An 18,779-nucleotide genomic window follows, 5' to 3' on the forward strand; every position below is an offset into this window, starting at 1 on the left:
TGGGAATGAGTAAGTGAGTGAGTGAGTGAGTGAGTGACTGGCTGACTGAATGAGTGAGTCAGTAAGTGAATGAATGACAAGGCCGCTCTGGCCCAGCACCCAGCAGGTCTACAAACACCACCACAAAGCCAAATCTCCCCTGCGGTTCCGCCTCTTAACCATGTCCCTCAGCAGCCTCACAATGGTGGCCTGAGTGACCTAGTTTACAACCCAGGCAACTGAGGCTTGGAGCCACTCAGCAGGCCCCGGGTGGTGGACTTTAGGGCCTTGGCTGCAGAGGCTCCGGGGCTGGTCCTGTGGCTTTAAGCTGCTCAGTGGGTGGTAGGTAGGGGCAGGCCCTGTTTGCTGGTCCTCCTCCCCACAACAGATGACTCAGGATGAGTCAGGGGACATCACAGTCCCACCCCTGCCTCCACATGAAAACCTGGGCCCTAGGCTGGGAAGCAGACTCTGCCTATTTGGGGGTTTGTGACAACCCCACCCCCACCCCGTCCTCGAGAGCCAAAGTTCTGAAGTCAACCGTTGGTCTCAACCAAATTCAGCTGTTAGCGTTTTTTTTTTTTTTTGGAGGGGTTTTTTTAATTTAAAAATAAGCCATGAGCAAGGAGGGAGAGTGCTGACACATTCAGGGGTTTGCAACCAATGTCACGAAACGAGCCATGGCTAAATCATCAAACGGGAAACTAATTTGCTCTGCGAACTTTCACCTGGACAACAATAAAATGTTTTTTTAAAAAGCTGTGATCCAAAGGCCCTGGAAGTTCTAGTTGGAGCAGCTTGACTCAGAGCAAAGCGGAAGTGCCTGGGCTAAGGAAGGAGCTCAGCAGGACCAGGGGAGAGAGCCAGGCCTGGGGCTGTGCTCCCAGCAGTCCTGTGGGGCTGGGCTTGGGAGCTGAGGGTGCAGCAGACCCGGACTGAGGACTTGCTGTGTGCTGAGCTCTGGACATCGTAACTGCCATGGAACAGATGGGAAAACGAGGCCCAGAGTGGGACTGTGCCTGCTCCAGATGCCCTGCAGAGTCACTTGGTACAGCTGCACAGGCTGCGTACTGCACAGTTCCAGGACACAGTAGTGTGGCTGGCTCCCCCTGTGATTGTGCAGTGCACGACCTGCCCAGCTGTCTGCACGTTAGTCCCTCCAGCAGCAACCCTGTTCCTCCACTGCTGCGTTCCCTCCCCCTTCTTCTATTGTCCCCTGCCATCAGCAGACTCCTCTGCCACCCAGTGGTCAGCTCGGGATGGGAGGACTCCAGTGATTCCCATGAGGCCCCAGGCAGTGCTCATATCTGCCCATAATGCAGAGCAGGCCAGTGGGCACATTTGAGGACCCAAGGCCGGGCCCGCCTTCTGCCTGCAGCCTCCTCTTCTGCCCCATGTCTTCTGTTCCCTAAGTAGACTGTGTTCCTCGCTGTCTCTGTGCCTTTGCATATGCGGTTCCCTCTGTCAGCAGAGCCCTTCCCCTCATCGTACTCTGGGAAGCCCACTGCCTTCTCTCTCTGGTCCCGCAGCATCTTGTACCCCTACCAGAGCTTGTCCTCTGACTGGTGGCTGTGGAGCCCCTGAGCTGGGAACTGACCCACAGCAGCCAATGGGGAGCAAGTGTGGGAGGGTCCAAGGGAGGAACTGAATGTTCCCCTGGAACAGACAAGGGGTCCCAGGCCACCTTCCACCGGCCTCGAAGCCAGGGTCTGCCTCCTTCTCAGGCTCCTTGAGTTCTTGGATGGCCCCCTGTGATTTTCTCTCAAGAACTTGCCTGTCCCCAAGTGACCCGTCTCCCCCAGCCAAGAACAGCAGCTGCAGACCCCCTGTGCTCCTGCGGTAGATGCTGCTGTCTGGATCCTCTACCCCAGGAGGGGGGAAGGGCTGCCTCCTGTCCAAGGCCACACCCAGGAGCCGCTGGGCGTCTATGCCTTCACTTCCTCCCCACTGCAGTGCTGTGGAGAGGCCAGGGGCTCAGAGAGGGAGGGAGACCTGCCCAGGCTGCACAGCCACGCCTGCTGACCCCAGCTGGTCCTTGGCCCAAGTGACACTGCCCGGCCTGGGAGAACCCGGTCTGGCTTGGGGTCTACCTGGCTCATCCGTTGTTGCTTGCCATGCCTGGCTGGGCCACCAGCCAGCCCCAAAGAGGAGAGGCTTGGCCACAAGTGTACGGCTTTATAGAGAAGGCACAAGGCACCTCACAGCTCCCAGGCCAGGCAGAGTCTGGGCCCCAAAGAGCCGCCCGAGCCACTGATGTCAGGGCAGTCGGCCCTCGGTTTTCTGTTACGGGAAGCCCTCCCGGCCCTCACTGGGCATGGTCAGTTGACCCTGTTGGGCCCCAGGCTCCTCAGCTGGGCAGTGGAGGCTCAACGGGGCCAGTGGACACTCCCTGGGCAGGCCTGGCACTGGCATCCTCCCCTCCCTCACACCCTTCAGACACACTGCTTTCTGGCTCCGTCCAGGCCTCGCCTTCCCTTCCTCAAGCTCAGTGTGCGTCTGAAACATCCACTCGTCCTCACCCACATAGATCTGTCTGCACCGGCATCTGCTACGCCCTGCTGGTCACCATCCCCGGGCTACTCCAAGGTCCAAGGAGGAGGGGGTCCTGTCCTCCCCACTCTAGCTCTCTAGCTTAGGAGATGTGCGGGGTCTTGCCAGGGCAGGTGGCTGGGCTGGGATGCTCACTCCCGAGCAGCCGAGACCAGCTGGTACCCCTGCACAGGCCTGGCACTGCATTGGGGGCACCCTCTCCTGTGTCCTGGAGACGCCCAAGGCAAGGGGTGGGAGATTTTCTTCTGTTCAGCACCCTCATCAGACTGTGCAGACGCCGCTCCTCATGTGGCAGGAGTCCTGTCCAGCCCAGAGCATTGGACGGGGGTGACCAGGGACAGCCCGCTGCACCTCCCAGGACCTTTGCGAATAAAGGGCTGTGACAACACCCAAAATACAGGGACTGAAGCTCGCACTCTTGACGAAAAACAGACGGGCGGCCCTCCCTCCAAGCATACCCTGGGGAGGTATCCCCTCCCCCACAGGGCTCTCTTTCCCTCGTCCACTTTTCACCAGTCCCAGGTCTCTGGGGCACCAAGGGAGTCTCTGCTTGGCCTCACTGTTGCCAGCACTCCGGCAGCCTGGTGAGCTGAGGGGCACGTCAGACCAACTCAGCCCTGGGTCACCAGCTGGCAGCAGACCATGTCTGGTCAGCCACGCTGCTCTGCTCATCCCCAAGTGGCTGGTAGTCTCCCGTGGGTCCCTTCAGAGGGTGACCTGGGCTGGGTGAGGCACTCCAGGGGCCCAGCACAGGCTGGAAGGGACCTGCCTGCTGTCTGTCCAAAACGTAGACCTTGTTGTTAGCCATCGTCCAGGCCATTCATCTCACGGCGACCCCACGTGTACAGAGCAGAACTGCGCTCCGTGAGATTTTCAAGGCTGTGACCTTTTGTTGTTGTTTTTTAAATGATTTATTTATTTTGCTGTTGAAAATACAGAAAGCAAAACACGCCAACTTAACAATGGCTACCTGTGTGGCTCAGTGACATTGGTCACGTTCTGCGTGTTGTGCGAACCTTCTGGCCCTCCTTCTCCGAATCGTTCCTCCCGATGAACGTGAATGAAGAGCTCCCCAAGTCTCCCACCTCTGACCTCTGGGAGTTGCTGTTGTCAATTTCATCCCATTTTGATAGCTCTTTATGAAAGAACAGAATGCTTAAGGCAGGCATTCTTCACTAATTAAACTATTGCTTGGTTTTAAGAAGATGTCATGGGATATTTTTGGTATAAGGTTTAAAGATTATCTCAAGGCACTAATCTCAGGGGTTTATTCAATGCTGTGGGTCTTTGGAAGCAGGTTGCTAGCTCTATCTTTCAAGGCACCAGGGATATCATTGCTGATGTCAGATGGATCCTGGCTGAAAGCAGAGAATACCAGAAGGATGTTTGCCTGTGTTTTATTGACTATGCAAAGGCATTCGACTGTGTGGATCATAACAAATTATGGGTGACACTGCAAAGAATGGGAATTCCAGAACACTTAATTGTGCTCATGAGGAATCTATACATAGATCAAGAGGCAGTTGTTCGGACAGAACAAGGGGATACTGATCGGTTTAAAGTCAGGAAAGGTGTGCGACAGGGTTGTATTCTTTCACCATACCTATTCAGTCTGTATGCTGAACAGATAATACGAGAAGCTGGGTGGTATGAAGAAGAACGGGGCATCAGGATTGGAGGAAGACTCATTAACAACCTGCGTTATGCAGATGACACAACCTTGCTTGCTGAAAGTGAAGAGGACTTGAAGCACTTACTAATGAAGACCAAAGACCACAGCCTTCAGTAGGGATTGCACCTCAACATAAAGAAAACAAAAATCCTCACAGCTGGACCAATGAGCAAAATCGTGATAAACGGAGAAAAGATTGAAGTTGTCAAGGATTTCATTTTACTTGGACCCACAATCAACAGCCATGGAAGCAACAGTCAAGAAATCAACAGACGCAATGCATTGGGCAAATCTGCAAAGATGTCACCCTGAAGACTAAGGTGCGCCTGACCCAAGCCATGGTATTTTCAATCGTGTCATATGCATGTGAAAGCTGGACAATGAATAAGGAAGACCGAAGAAGAGTTGACGCCTTTGAATTGTGGTGTTGGCGAAGAATATTGAATATGCCATGGACCGCCAAAAGAACGAACAAATCTGTCTTAGAAGAAGTGCGGCCAGAATGCTCCTTAGAGGCGAGGATGCCGAGACTGCGTCTTACATACTTTGGACATGTTGTCAGGAGGGATCAGTCCCTGGAGAAGGACATCATGCTTGGCAGAGTACAGGGTCAGCGGAAAAGAGGAAGACCCTCAACGAGGTGGATTGACACAGTGGCTGCAACAATGAGCTCAAGGATAACAATGACTGTGAGGACGGCGCAGGACCGGGCAGTGTTCTGTTCTGTTGTGCATGGGGTCGCTGTGAGTCGGAACCGCCTAGACGGCACCTAACAACAACGACAACTGTGGGTTTGAATTGTCAGCTTTCGACCAGCAGTTGAACATTTAGCCGCTTGCACAACAACCCAGGGACTGTCAAACCTAGGCCACGCCCCCTCAGAGACACACAGGCAGCCACCCCCAGGGCCAAGCTCTTGCGGGGGAATCTGCCCCCTAGATACTCCCACCCCAGTGTCCCCTCCTCAAAACCATTACCTGGATTCTCCAGGCCTGCTCTCCTGGAGCCATCCATCCACCCCAACCACCCCAGCCCCCCTCAGCCCTGAGAGGCCGCCCAACCCCCCACCCGCGACACAGGTTCATCATCTCTCCCCCGTGGGGTACTGGCCTCCCACCGGCTGGGCCAGCCCACTGTGCACACCCTGCTTCCTGAAGACAGGGCCCCTCCCAGCCCCTCGGCCTGGCCCCAAATCTGCTCAGCACTTCCTGTCTCCCTCCTCCTCCAGAAAGCCCTCCCTGACCTACTCCTCCCCTTCAGGATTTGCCTGCGGTAGTGACTGTGGGCGGTAGGTGGAGGCCAGATCCAACTATGCCTGCAAGCCACAGCAGGAGCACAATGGGAGCCCTGGATGGCTGTTGGCAGGGGCCATCTAGGTTTCGTAAAGCCCCTCAGGCTTGTGGAGGTGACCACCAGGGAAGGAAGAAGCCTGGGCAGGAAGACCCCAAGGTGAGGGGAAGGGTTTCCAAGGCTTGGCCGGAGATAGGGTAAAGTAATTGTGCAGCCCCCGGGTCCTACGCTCCGCTCTGGCTGGACTACTGCCCTCCCTCCTCCTTGGCTGCAGCCAGGCTCAGCCCTGCAGGAGCTGAGGGGGTGGAAGAGGCGTCAGAGAGAGGCAGCTCCTGCCTGATCAGCCCCACTGCTGAATTCCTAGATATGTGCAGCCCAGGAAAGCTGCTAAGAGGGTTAGAACTCAAAAGCCAACCAAAGCTCTTGAATAAGTAAGACAGAGATGCCACCAAAACCCACTCAGGGTTGCACGATAAACGCCAGTTATTAAATGCCACATTGTAAATGACCAGGGCTCTCATTTGTGGATTATGTGCACATTCCGAGGCTATCTGTCTGCGGCTGCGTGGCTCACACGCCTGGGCAGGTGGACTGGAGACCCCCCGCCACACACAGGCCCTCTGACAACGAACTACCCCATTGACAGAACAGCTGCCTTGAGCGGAGGCGAGAGTTGGCTCCAAGGGTGCAAGGGGCTCCCTGGAGAGGGCGTGAGCCTCCTGTTGCTGGAGGTATTCAAGAAGGGCGATCTCCCACCCATGGGTGGCCCATTCACGTCACACCACCTGCACACAGCACATACCAGGCACTGGGCCAGGTCCGGCGGGAGACAGACCAGGCCCTGCCCTCGAGGCACAGGGACTGGTGAAGACGCAGATAAAGCACCAAAGCAAGAAACAGCACCGAGGACAGACAGGTGGTGGTGCAGGTGTGGGCGTGAGGACAGAGAAGGCCACCTAGCTCAGCCCTCAGGGCGGCCTCTGGGAGTGGGGGGACATTTCAGAAAAGGGCTACGGTGCAGCCACGCAACAGGGAGTGAGAGCTGGGCATGTGCAAAGGCCCCGATGCAGGAAGGAGCCCAGGAGACGATGACGGTGTGAGCTGACGCTGGAGGTGTGGGAAGTGGCCGGGCAGCACAGGGTCTGGGGGCCAAGTAAGGTTGGTGGGTGTCACAGGGGTCCTGCAGGTGACAAGCAGAGCAGGTGAATAAGACCATCCTGGCTGCCTGTGGGGGAGGGGCCACAAGGAGGGGTCTGTGGAAGTTCAGCATTGCTGGGGCCAGGAGGAGTGGCAGCTGGCCGGAGGCTTTGCGAGGTCAAGCCAAGAGGACTTGCCATTGGATGGGATGTGAGGGTGGAAGGACGGGTGTCAGAGATCACAAACTTCGCAGGTGGTCCCCTCAGCTGAGCTGGGGAGGACCGGAGCCGGAGATCAAGACAGCTCAGTACCAGGCAATGCCACTTCTCCAGCTCCAGAAGGAGACAGGTGGGAGATAGACTCCCTGAGTCATCCCCCTGGGTAGTAGTTAAAGGCAGGGGATGGGACACGCACCTGGGATGAGAAGGTCCCAGGAGGCCCTGCTACCTGTCAAAGTGAGGAGGAGAAGTGGGGGCTGAGGGAGGAGAGAGGAGGGAGGGAGACTGGAGGAGAGAGGAGAAGGTACACACCTACCATGATAGGGAGCGGGAAGGGCATCACCTGAAAAATACCTGGCCCAGGTGCGTGAGGAGCTGTCAGGTGTGCAAATGTCTGGAATGGGCACTGCTGTATGAGCTGCCCAGCGACTTCTGGCTGGGCCCCCTAGAGGGCAAAGGGGACAGCGCTCACTGAGCACTCTACAGAGGCTGGGGACCCAGGCCGGACCCCAACTACAGGCCTCAGGACCCCCCACCCCTACAGCAAAAAGCCTGGGGCCTGGAGAGTAAGGCTTTCAGAGGCATCCAGACCCGGCCAGGAGGGCTCGGTCCCATCCTAGCTGTGGGCCTCAGGCCGTCGCTTCCCTTCCAGAGCCTCAGTTACGGCGTCTACAGTGTCAAGTCCCTGGGTGGTGCAAAAGGTGAACAAGCTTAGCTGAAAAATGGAGGTTCAAGTCCACCCAGAGGCGCCTTGGGAGAAAGGCCAGGCAACCTGCTTCTGAAAAGTCAGCCATGAAAACCCCGCAGAGCACAGGTCTACACTGACACCCACGGGGTCACCCTGAGTCGCAGTCGACTCGAAGGCAGCTGGTTTTTAGGAGCGTCTGGCACTGCAGGTCCCACGAGGATGGGGGTTGGCTTCTGAGCCCCTACCCAGACCTGGGTGTCTGAAGTCCCTGTGTACTGGGTTACAATGATGACACAACACAGGGCCACTAAGACAGGTGAGCCACGGCCTCAGGGCTGGGCAGCGGCTCTGAGGAGCCCGGGCAGACAGGCAAGGGTGCTGGTGTCAGGCCAAAAACATGGGGACCCATGGCAGGGCCAGGACGCTGCTGGGGCCTCTTCCCCCCTGCACCCGGGGCCTCTGCCGCCTCCAGCCCCAGCTCTACACATCTCCCTTGTGCAGCAGCCAGGGGCTCAAACCCTCCTGCCTACGCCCCTCCCTGTGCTGAGAGCACCCTTCACAGCCCAGCAGAGCAGCACCGCCCCTGCTCCCCACCCCCGCCAGATGAAGCAGAAACGGTGGGAGTAGCCGAAGCTGCAATAGTGATACAGTGTTGCCGTTAGCTGTTGTTGAGTTGCCTGGGGCTCATGGGGCTCTTATGCACAATAGAAGGAAACGCTGCCTGGTCCTGCGCCTTCTTCACAATCGTTGGTATGTTTGGGTCCATTGTTGCAGCCACTGTGTGAATCCATCTCACGGAACTTTCCCTCATTTTTGCCGACCCTCCACTTGACCAACCATGATGTCCTTTTCTAACGATTGGTCCTTCCTCATGACGTGTCCAAAGCAAGCGAGATGAAGTCTCACCATCTGGGCTTCTGAGGAGTGTCCTGGCTCTACGTGATGTGTGGCAATGTGTGGTGACAAACAGGCTATTGACTGGTCATTAGGTGCTGGCATGAGGTTTATGTGTCTTGGGTAATTAACCCTTGCAACCACTCTCTATGGGAGGTGCTACTGATACAGGGGGGTAGAGGAGGAGAGAATGAGTAAGAGAGACAAAGATTGGAGAGAGAGAGAAGGTGAGACTGGGGAGAGTTCTAGAAAGTGAGGGTGTGAGAAGAAGAGACAGCCCATAACAAAAGAGAGAGACACAAAGAATGTAAAGAAAATAACAGTATGAGATTGAGAAACAAAAGAGGGGGAGGCCAAGATATTTGGTAGACAGTGTGGGAGACACTCCCCTTTATTACTTGGTTTCTACCCTTTTTGGGTTCCCTAGTTGCTATACTTCTTCTTCTTATTTTTGGGCCTTGTCTCCTCAAGCTTCTGATAAAGTTTGTGTCCTCTGGGTTACAACAATTTCAAGATGATCCAGGGTTTCCAGCCCGTTCCTAAAAGTGAGACCCCAGTCCTTACAAAACTTTAGACCAGATAGACAGAAATTTCTACTCTGCTAGGCAGGCCAACAACCCAGTGTCAGCTTGAAGAAGTTACAGAAGAGACCTTCACCCCTACACCTTCATAAAGAATCATGAGTATGAAATCTCTCAGGGGGGATTGAGAGACAGACAGGGTTAACTGTGCTGGCAGAACAAAAGAGCTGTTAAATGATTACCACCTAGTAGTTGGGTAAACAGGAACCACACCCTGTCAACATGAGATAAGGTTGAAACAACCCATGAATTACTATCTCCTTCTTAGTGTTTTTCTAGTCCCTTCCCCCTTTACAGGCTCCCACAGAAAAACAAAGTGTGACCACTGTTAAACCTTCTTTAGCCCTCCAGAGATGGTGACGTAGTGCCAAAGATCAGCGTGCTTGCACTATATCCCATAATAAGTGATGCGAAGGGCTGCCGAGAGGACTCCATCTTGAATATCAGCAGGTTCCATCTTGGATTCCAGATGAGTGCAACCTAATTGACATGCACCACCATTCTGAGAAGTACCCACCCCTTGAAAGAAGCCCACTAAATATTCATCACCATACTGTCTCCACCGAACCCGTATAAGCCCTAGCCTTGCTTCCTTTTCGAGTCAGCCTCTTGGAAAGGCCACCTGCGCGTGCCATGGGCACTTGGAGAAGCATATGCCCATCTTCAAGACACTGGGCAGCACCAACCTATTACTGTACCTAAACACAAGTCTGACCCGATACCTCACCTCTCAAAGGCTCACCCAGCCCATCTCTTATGCTTCTCAAACTGAGTTCCCTGGAACCCCAATGGGCCACAGGGAGGTCTTATGTTTGTACCAGAAGAGAAGAGCTGTCTGTTACTGATTGACCCATGCCCCCCAAAGAGATCCGCTGAAGTTCAGTGAATGTGACCTTGTTTGGGGAAATAGGATATTTCCTTGCAAAAGTTATCTGTTAACAAAGTTACACCAGAGCAGGTTGTACCCCCATCCTAATCCCTTCTGAATGGCATCTAATGAAAAAGAAGGACAGGCAGGAAAACAGAGTCACACAGGCAGGGGCAGGGGGTAGGCAGCATGTGAGGGTCTGTCTATAAGACAAGGACCACCAAGGGTTGCCTGCGGCCACCAGAAGCCAGGAAAGAAGCAGGAGCAGATTCTCTGTCACAGCCTTGGAAGCAGGAACAGATTACCCAACAAGCAAGGTAAGCACGTGCTTAGGGGCATCAACAAATCAGGGCCACCCGTTGTCCAAAGCAAAGACCCACAGATACTGAGCAGACCAAACACAAGGAAAAGCGAGCGCCACAGGGGGAGGGAACCGGCAGGGCGCTAAATGAAACTCATTCCAGCTCCTGTGGGTGAGAACGTGCCGGCGGAAATAAACTCCACGCAGGGTCACGAGGGCGCCCACACAGGGTCACGAGGGCGCCCACACACAGGGTCACGAGGGCGCCCACACGCAGGGTCACGAGGGCGCCCACACGCAGGGTCACGAGGGCTCCCACACGCAGGGTCACGAGGGCGCCCACACGCAGGGTCACGAGGGCGCCCACACAGGGTCACGAGGGCTCCCACAAGAAGGCTGTTTAAGCTGTGGGGCCCCGACCACTTCAACACCTTCGCTGCCACCTGTCTCCACAGTCCCCTCCCGTGTAACTGAAACTTGGCAGGTCTCTTGGGAGTACACTATTTCTTTCTAATAAACAAGAGGTGGACGTGGGCTGTCGAGTCTAACTCTTGCTACATTCACCCAGTATGCAGCTGGATCCAACATGAGCGGTTACTGCGCAAGGACGGATTACATGAATAGATAACATGTCTCTGATGCATCTTGAGAGAACCGTCTGGTACATACCAGCCTGCTGATCCAGCACCTCCAGCCAGGAGGGCCAGCAATGCTCTTTGCCACGATATAAACACAAGGGTATGCGCTTGTGAACATCCTGGTAAATGATAAATGGGAACTGCAGCCCCAGGTGACACGCAAGAGCGAGGGAACTCAAACAAGTCAACAATTGAGATGAATTCAGTCGCGTTACTTTAAAAAGCGTATCACATTTACATACAGGGTTACGTCCTAAGTTTTGTAAACAATAATATTTGTAACTTTAACTTTAAAATACGTTTGGCACACATGGATGCAGTCTAGCATACATTTAATATAATACCAACAGGGGTCATAATTTCAGATAATACTAGCATAGCAAATGTATGAAAATGCTGGAAATACTAGTATTTATCGAACACAAAAAGTTTCAATTATGTATCAACTGACTTTCTTTTTTACTGTCTGTTGCAAGGGATACAGTGCTTGATATTAGTCTATACGCGCTAACAAACGAGGTATATATATAACTCAAGGAGCCCCGGTGGCCCGGTGGTTAAGAGTTCAGCTCCTAACCAAAAGGTCAGCAGTTCAAATCCACCAGCCACTCCTTGGAAGCCCTAAGGGGCAGTTCTACCCTGAGTCAGAATCAACTCAACCGCATCGGGTTTGGTTTTTGGTATATATCACTCATCAACCCATTCGAATGTGTGGGTAACCAGAGAAGCGGCCACCACAGATACGTCAGTGTTTAGGGCCCTCACATGCCTTCATCCAGCTCTGCTCAGGAGGAATCGTTACCGCCAACACCCTCATTCAGGCTGCAGAATCTGCCCTCCTGAGCCTCACCCAAGCATGTCTGGGACAGCGGGGTTTTCTAGCATTTTCCTCCATTCCTAAGGTCAACCTGCATGGCAAGAAGCCATCTCAGGGCAGCTCCAGGTTGGGCTGGGGGCGGGGGGTGTGGGGTAGGGGGGGGTGGGGGTGGGGGGGTGGGGGGGTGCTGTTCTAGGGCTTAAACCAAAAAAAATTGTATATCAGTAGAAATTATTCAATGGCTTTACCCAAAGGAGTCCTAGATGCCAAAAACAGTTAAGAGCTCAGCTACCAACCAAAGATTGGCAGTGCCAATCCACCCTGAAGTGCCTTGGGAAAAAGGTCTGGTGATCTACTTCCAAAATGTCAGCCACTGAACACCCTACAGAGCACAGTTCTACTCGGAGACACGTGGAGTCGCCATGAGTTGGGGTGAATTTGTTGGCAAAGTTCTTTTTTTTTTTTTTTGCTCCCCATGGTGCCACCAGGAGACTGCTGGCAATCACTGTCTCCCTGAAAGCTGCAGCCAAGGGCGGATGTAGGTCTGACTTCTCTCTGTAGTGAGATACACTCGAAGAGATCTGAGGTCCTGAGAAAGCCTCAAAGTAAAGAGGAAAACCCAAATGATGAAGCCCAAGAAAATCTCAACAGCGTCTTAGCCTCCTAGGGCTGCCTTAGAAAACACCACAAAGTGTATGGTTTTAAAAAACAGAGATTTATTCTCTTACAGCTCTGGAGGCTGGAAGCCTGAATCAGGTGAGTGGAGACAGTGCTTTCACCCAACACCCAACAGAGCAGGAGCATGAGAACAGGGGAGGGACAAGGACAGGTCACTTTGGATGAGGCCAGAAGCTGGAGAAACACAGAGGTAGAGGAGCACTTGGTTCCATTTTGACTGAGCAATCCTGGGACCCTGGGACAGCAGTTCACCCTGCTGGGCCTCATTTTCCCCACCTGGAAGACCAGAGGGCTGGTTGGACGATTTTTTAAAGTGCCTTTCAGCTACACCTAGGGAACGCTGGTCTGGGCTTCAGTTCCCCAAGAGACGGCCTGGCCCCCATCGCCCAGCCCGAGCTTACCTGACGGGCAGACCCCCTTCTGCAGCTGGCGCACGGGCATCCCGGTGAGCTTCAGCGAGCGTCGGCTGGCCGCCAGCAGCGCACACACGTTGGCGTAGGTGTGCCCGTCGGTACCGCACACGGCATGTATCCAGCGACAGCGACACGCACCACGCGCGCACTCCAGGCTCTCCCCACACGGCGAGTCGAGCGGGCGACCGCAGGGCTCGCCCTCGCCAGCGGCGCACACCAAGCAGCACTTGCAGCGGTCCGGCATGTAGCCGCTGGGGCAGCGGGGGCTCAGGCACCGCGACACGTTGCAGCGCTCGGAGCACGACGGCGCCGTGAGCTCCTGCGCCAATGCCAACTCTGCCAGCGCGGCCAGCGCGGCCAGCGCGGCCAGGAGCAGCGCGCGCGCCTGCATGGCGCACGGGGAACTGCCTGGTCTGTGGGGACTGCCGGGCCGGGCGCCTGCCGAGGGCCAAGGAGGCAGCAGGGGACTGGAGGGTTGCAGAGGAGGACAGGCGCCGGCTCCCTCCGGCGTGCGGACAGTCTGTGGGCCTCTGCCCGGCGGGCGCGCTTAAAGGCGGGAGCTCGCCCGCCCTCCTTGGAAGGGGCGGCCCGGCCCTCCAGCCCTGCCCTGGCTGCCGGCCTTCCCGGAAGCAGGGGCGACGGACGCGCAAGGTCCCCGCGGTGGACAGACTCGTCATTCATCCTGGGCCGTGGGAAGTGGGAGCCGCCAAGATGCACGGTCGGCACCCGCGAGTCCAAGCTACCTGAGCCACTCTCCACAGAGCCCCCCGGCAGCCCGCCCCCGAGCCCCCCGCACGCAGCACACTCGGGGTGACCCTCTGCCCTCTGCTAGTGAGTAGCGATGCAAAGTCATCGGTGCACAAGGACCTGTTTGCGACAGATGGCCTAGTCTGTCGTCTTCCCAATCACTCCCCTGACCCCACCCAGCCTTTCCCTCCCTTCCAAGCCCTGGACAAGCCCGGGGAGCAGATGTCTGTCCTAAGTCCTGGGCCAGTGAGTGGACGTGATGGGGCTCAGTGCCGGAGCCCTCACCATGGGCAGCTCCAGGGCTTCCTTGTTCCTGAGCACAGGGCAGAGCCCTGGGCGAGAGGGACCCACGGCACCCAGCACCCAGGCGGTGTCCGGTGCCAGCATGTCCAGTCAGGGCATTTAGAGGAATTTTCTATGGAACCTACTAGAAGGTTGACTTAGCATTTCCATGAGCACAGCTCTCAGGGATCGCTTCCCCAGCAGCATCGTGGGGCCACTGTAAGGAAACACCACACAGCGGGGCTTTGAGAACAGGAATTTGTTGTTTCTCAATTCTGAGGCTGGGAGTCCAAACCTGGGTGTCATCCGTGTCAATTCCTTCTGAGGCACCCAGAGAGAAACCGTTCCTGCCTCTCCCGGCTTCCATGGCCGCCAGCGATCCCTGGCGTTCCTCTGCAGCTTGTAGATGGTCTCGACACACGTCTTCCCTTGTGCGACTGTTTTCGTGCCTGGCCTTCTCTTCTGTAAGACGCCGCTCAGAAGGGACTAGGACTAGGATTCACCCTACTCCAGTATGACTTGACCAACAAAACATCTTCAAAGAAAGGCTCTATTCCCAACAAAGGCCATGTTCACAGGCACAGGGAGCAGGACTTCAACATGTCTTTTTGGGGACACAATTCAACCCATAACAAGGACTCATGCACAGCACTGAGAGCAGTTTCAGGGACAGGCCCCATCCTTGGAGCACCCTCTGTGCCTTGGCCTGTGCGTGCGAGAGGGAAATCCTCAAATGGCTGAGGATCCACTGGTGGTAACGAGCTCCTAGGAGTGGCCCAGCGGCTCCCAGGTGGGTCCTCAGGGTGACTTAGGCTGTGCACAAATGACTCCTTCCAAACACTTCGCACGGCATTACTTACGACACCAAGAAACCTGGACTGACTTAGAGGTCTCTCAACTAGGCTGTTTGAGGAGCCACACGGAGTTCATGACGCGCACCGCACCTTCGGGACGTGAAGGGTGCTAGGTCACCATGCAGCAAGGCAGGCAGGCTACGGAACAGTGACTGGGCTGGACGCCCCTGGGCCCACAGGGCTTTCCCCCCACCCCACAGTGAGTGGGCTGGACGTCCCTGGGCCTCTAGGCCTGCCCCACCTCAGTGAGTGGGCTGGACACCCCTGGGCCCACAGGCCTTTCCCCCCACCCCACCGTGAGTGGGCTGGACGCTATGGACCAAAGGGTGCTATGTTTGCAAAAGTTAAAAAGGGTATCTGCCTATCTTTCAAGCAAAATCTGGAAGAAAACACTCCAAAATGTGTACCAAGCTGGTGGGATTCTGGGTGATTTTTTTTTCTTTAATGGATTGCTGTCTTTACATTGACATGTATTGAGGGTTTAACTTTTAAAAGTTGTTTTAAAGCAATGTGTGTATTTGTGGTACATGTGTGCATCGTGTGTGTGTACATGTACAGGGTGTGTGCATGCCTGTGTGTGCAGTTATGTGTGTGCCCATGCCTGTGTGTGCACGTGATATGTGCGTGCGTGCACTGTGAGTGTACATGCATGTGTGTGCATGCACTGTGTGCATGGTGTGTGTGCACTTGTGTGCATATGGTGTGTTGTGTGTGCATACGTGTGTGTACATGCCTATCTGCATGCATGTACGTTGTGTATGTTGCTTTGCTGGGTGTATGTCACTGTCTGTCCTCCAGGCACACGGTCCTGGTCCCCAAGGCTCGCTCCCACAGCCAGGTTCCCAGGCTCGCTGCCCTGGCTGTGCCCAGAAGGAAGTGGGGGGAGCTTGCCGCCTCTAGCTGGCCTGGGATGCTGAGAGCCCTGCTTCTAGGGAGGCAGCCACTGATGAGTGCAGGAAGAGGAAAGTGCTTCCATCACCCCACAGACCTGAGAGGCAGTGCTGGGAGGGCCCAGAAAGCATCCCACTGACTTCTGTTGTTCAGGAGGGGAAACTGAGGCCAGAGAGAACACACCAGTGCTCTTAATTGTGGAATAAGTGAGTGGCACCGTGGGGCAGGGGCTTGGGTGCAGAGACTGGCCACTGCCCCACCTGACTAATCTGCACACTTCCCCAGTGTGGCCCAGGGACTACAGGACAGGTGATGTGGGGACAGGAGCAGCAGATGGCCACTTGGTCAGCTAGAGTCCTCACGGCAGGCCAGCATCGTCCCTTCTCTAGAGGTAAGGGGAGAGCAGCTCAGCAGAGCGAATAACTCACCCAAGGCACGCAGGCTGCGTATGGCAGGGTGACCTGGCCTGTGGACACATGCCTCAGGCCCAGACCACACCCAGCCACGTTGGTGGGAGCAGACTTTATCCTTCCCGGGTGTGCAGGGAACCGGGGTGTCCTTGACCTGCCTCCTGGAGGGAGGGGCACATCTGTTTGTTCCTGTGTCCCCTTCTTCCCACAGGCGCAGGAAATGCCTGTGCACGGACGTCGCCCACATCACCTGACACAGCCGCTCTGCTAGCCTGAGGGTGTGGGAGGGTGGGGGTGGGGCAGTGGGGGCAGGCCTACAAGTGGCAGGGGAGGGGGGCGTCCAGCCCACTCACTGCAGGAGGGACAGGCCTGAGGGCCCAGGGGCGTCCAACCCACTCACTGAGGTGGGGCAGGCCTAGAGGCCCAGGAACGTCCAGCCCACTCACTGTGGGGTAGGGGGAAAGGCCTGTGGACCCAGGGGTGTCCAGCCCACTCACTGAGGTGGGGCAGGCCTAGAGGCCCAGGAACGTCCAGCCCACTCACTGTGGGGTTGGGGGAAAGGCCTGAGGGCCCAGGGGTGCCCAGCCCATTCACTGTGGGGTGGGGGGAAAGGCCTGTGGGCCCAGGGGTGTCCAGCCCACTCACTGAGGTGGGGCAGGCCTAGAGGCCCAGGGACGTCCTGCCCACTCTCTGTGGGGTCGGGGGAAAGACCTGCGGGCCCAGGGGCGTCCAGCCCACTCACTGGCTCTCCAACTCTGTCATGCCCTATTGTTTCGCTTTTCCTGTTTCTCTCCGGCTCCTTCTCAAGGTGGGAAAAATACTTTATATTTTTGCAACTCATTGATTATTATTATCATTACTGATTGCTTCTAGTAGTAAAAGCTATACGTTCTCGTTGTGGATCATTTCTAAAGTAGCAGAGAGTATGCAGAGATAATTTTCAATAAATTAACCTCCTAATTTTTTTGTCTTTAATCACAACAGTAAATGTGAATCCTTTTCACACCTGGGCTACTCTCCTCTGGTCTTGAGTTTGGTGTGTGTGTGAGTGTGTGCACATGCAAGTGTGCATGTGTGAGTGGGTGTACATATGTGAGTGTGCATTGTGCGTGAGTGTGCATATACATATACGTGAGTGTGTGTGCTTGTGGATGTGTGTACACGTGTGAGTACTTATAAGTGTGCACATGGTGCAAGTGTGTACTTGTGAGTGTGTGCACATGTGAATGTGTGAGCATGCATGTGCTCCCATACAAGTATGTGTGTGAGTGTGCACTTGTTTGTGAATGTGTGTGTGTGCAAGTGCACACATTTTTTTGCTGGACTGCAAGTGTGTGAGTGTGTAAGGGCATGCAATGTGAGTTGTACTTGTGAGTGTGCATGTGTATGAGTGTAAGTGTGTCCATGCATGTGTCTGGATATGCACAAGCACACATGTGAACGTGCAACACACATGTTAGTGTGCACATGTGTGTGCATGCATGAGTGTATATAGGCACAAGTGTGCACTCATGTGTGTTCACATGTGTGAGTGTGTGTGTGAGTCTCACCATCCTTGCTTATAAGGAGCATTCTGGTTGTACGCCTTCCAAGACAGATCTGTTCTACAGACCTGTGTAAGCTTTGGCTAAAGGGCGAACTTCAGGCGTGACTTCAGTTCTGAGTGAAAAGGGTGTCTGGGTGTTTTTTGAGGGGGGTCATAGTCTCGGGGGGTCCTCCAGTCTCTGTCAGATCGGTAAGTCTGGTCTTTTCTTGTGAATTTGAATTTTGTTCTACACTTTTCTCTCGCACGGTCTGGGACCCTCTGTTGTGATCCCTGTCAGAGTGGTTGGTGGTGCTAGCCGGGCACTGCCTTGTCCTGGGCTCAGGCTGAAGGAGGCTGTGGCTCGTGTGGGCCGTTAGTGCTGTGGCCCAATTAGTCCTTTGGACAAATATTTGCCTTGTGTCTTTGGGTTTCTTCATTCTCCTTTGCTCCAAACGGGATGGGACCAGTAGGTGTGTCTTAGGTGGCTGCTCGCAAGCTTTTAAGACCCCAGGCGCTACTCACCAAAGTAGGAAGTAGAGCATTTTCTTTATGAGCTGTGCTGTGCCAATTGACCTAGATGTCCCCCAAGACCATGGTCCCCAGCCCCCAGCCCCAGTAACTCAGTCCCTCAAGGTGTGTGGTTGTGTCTAGGAAGCTTTTATGACTTTGCCTTGGTCAAGTTGTGCGACTTCTCCTGTATTGTGTACTGTCTCCCCCTCCATCAAAGTTAACGCTTGTCTACTATTTAGCGATTTCCCCTCCCCAACCCTTCCCTCCCTAGTGACCATCAAAGGTTGTTTTTTTTTCTGAGTGTAAACCTTTTCTTGAGTTTTTATGACAGTGGTCTCATACAGTATCTGTCCTTTTTGATTGACTTATTTCACTCAGCATAATGCCCTCCGGATTCACCCGTGCTGGGAGACGTTTCTAAGGTTCATCATCGTTCTTTATAATTTTGTAATATTACATCGTGTGTATGTACCATGATTTGTTTATCCATTCATCTGTTTGATGGGCACTTAGGTTATTTCCATCTTTTTGCTATTGTGGATAATGCTGCAATGAACGTGGGTGTGTATACATCTCTTCCTGTGACAGCTCTTATTTCCCTAGGATACACTCCTGGCAGTGGGATTGCTGGATCATATGGTATTTCTATTTCTAGCTTTTTTTTAATTTTTAAAAAAAATTTTATTGTGCTTTAAGTGAAAGTTTACAAATCAAGTCAGTCTCTCAATACAGAAATTTATATACCCCTTGCTCTATACTCCTAGTCGCTCTCCCCCTGATGAGACAGCACACTCCTTCCCTCCACTCTTCATTTTCGTATCCACTCTGCCAGCTTC

The 18,779-nt window shown here is 54.6% G+C and overlaps 1 protein-coding gene across 2 annotated transcripts in view; it reads right to left on the reverse strand.

Moving 5' to 3' along the window:
• HTRA3 (HtrA serine peptidase 3) overlaps positions 1-13,247 on the reverse strand; it is a 72,060-nt gene extending 58,813 nt beyond the window's left edge. For both annotated transcript variants that reach the window (XM_049886696.1, XM_049886697.1), the window contains exon 1: positions 12,713-13,247. In XM_049886696.1, the coding sequence (XP_049742653.1) occupies positions 12,713-13,115 (403 nt within the window). In that variant the 5' untranslated portion in view covers positions 13,116-13,247. The remainder of the gene's footprint in view (positions 1-12,712) is intronic.
• Between the last annotated feature and the right edge of the window lie 5,532 nt (positions 13,248-18,779).

This window comes from Elephas maximus, chromosome 5 (genome assembly GCF_024166365.1).
Source record: "Elephas maximus indicus isolate mEleMax1 chromosome 5, mEleMax1 primary haplotype, whole genome shotgun sequence".
NCBI classification, from domain to species: domain Eukaryota; kingdom Metazoa; phylum Chordata; class Mammalia; order Proboscidea; family Elephantidae; genus Elephas; species Elephas maximus.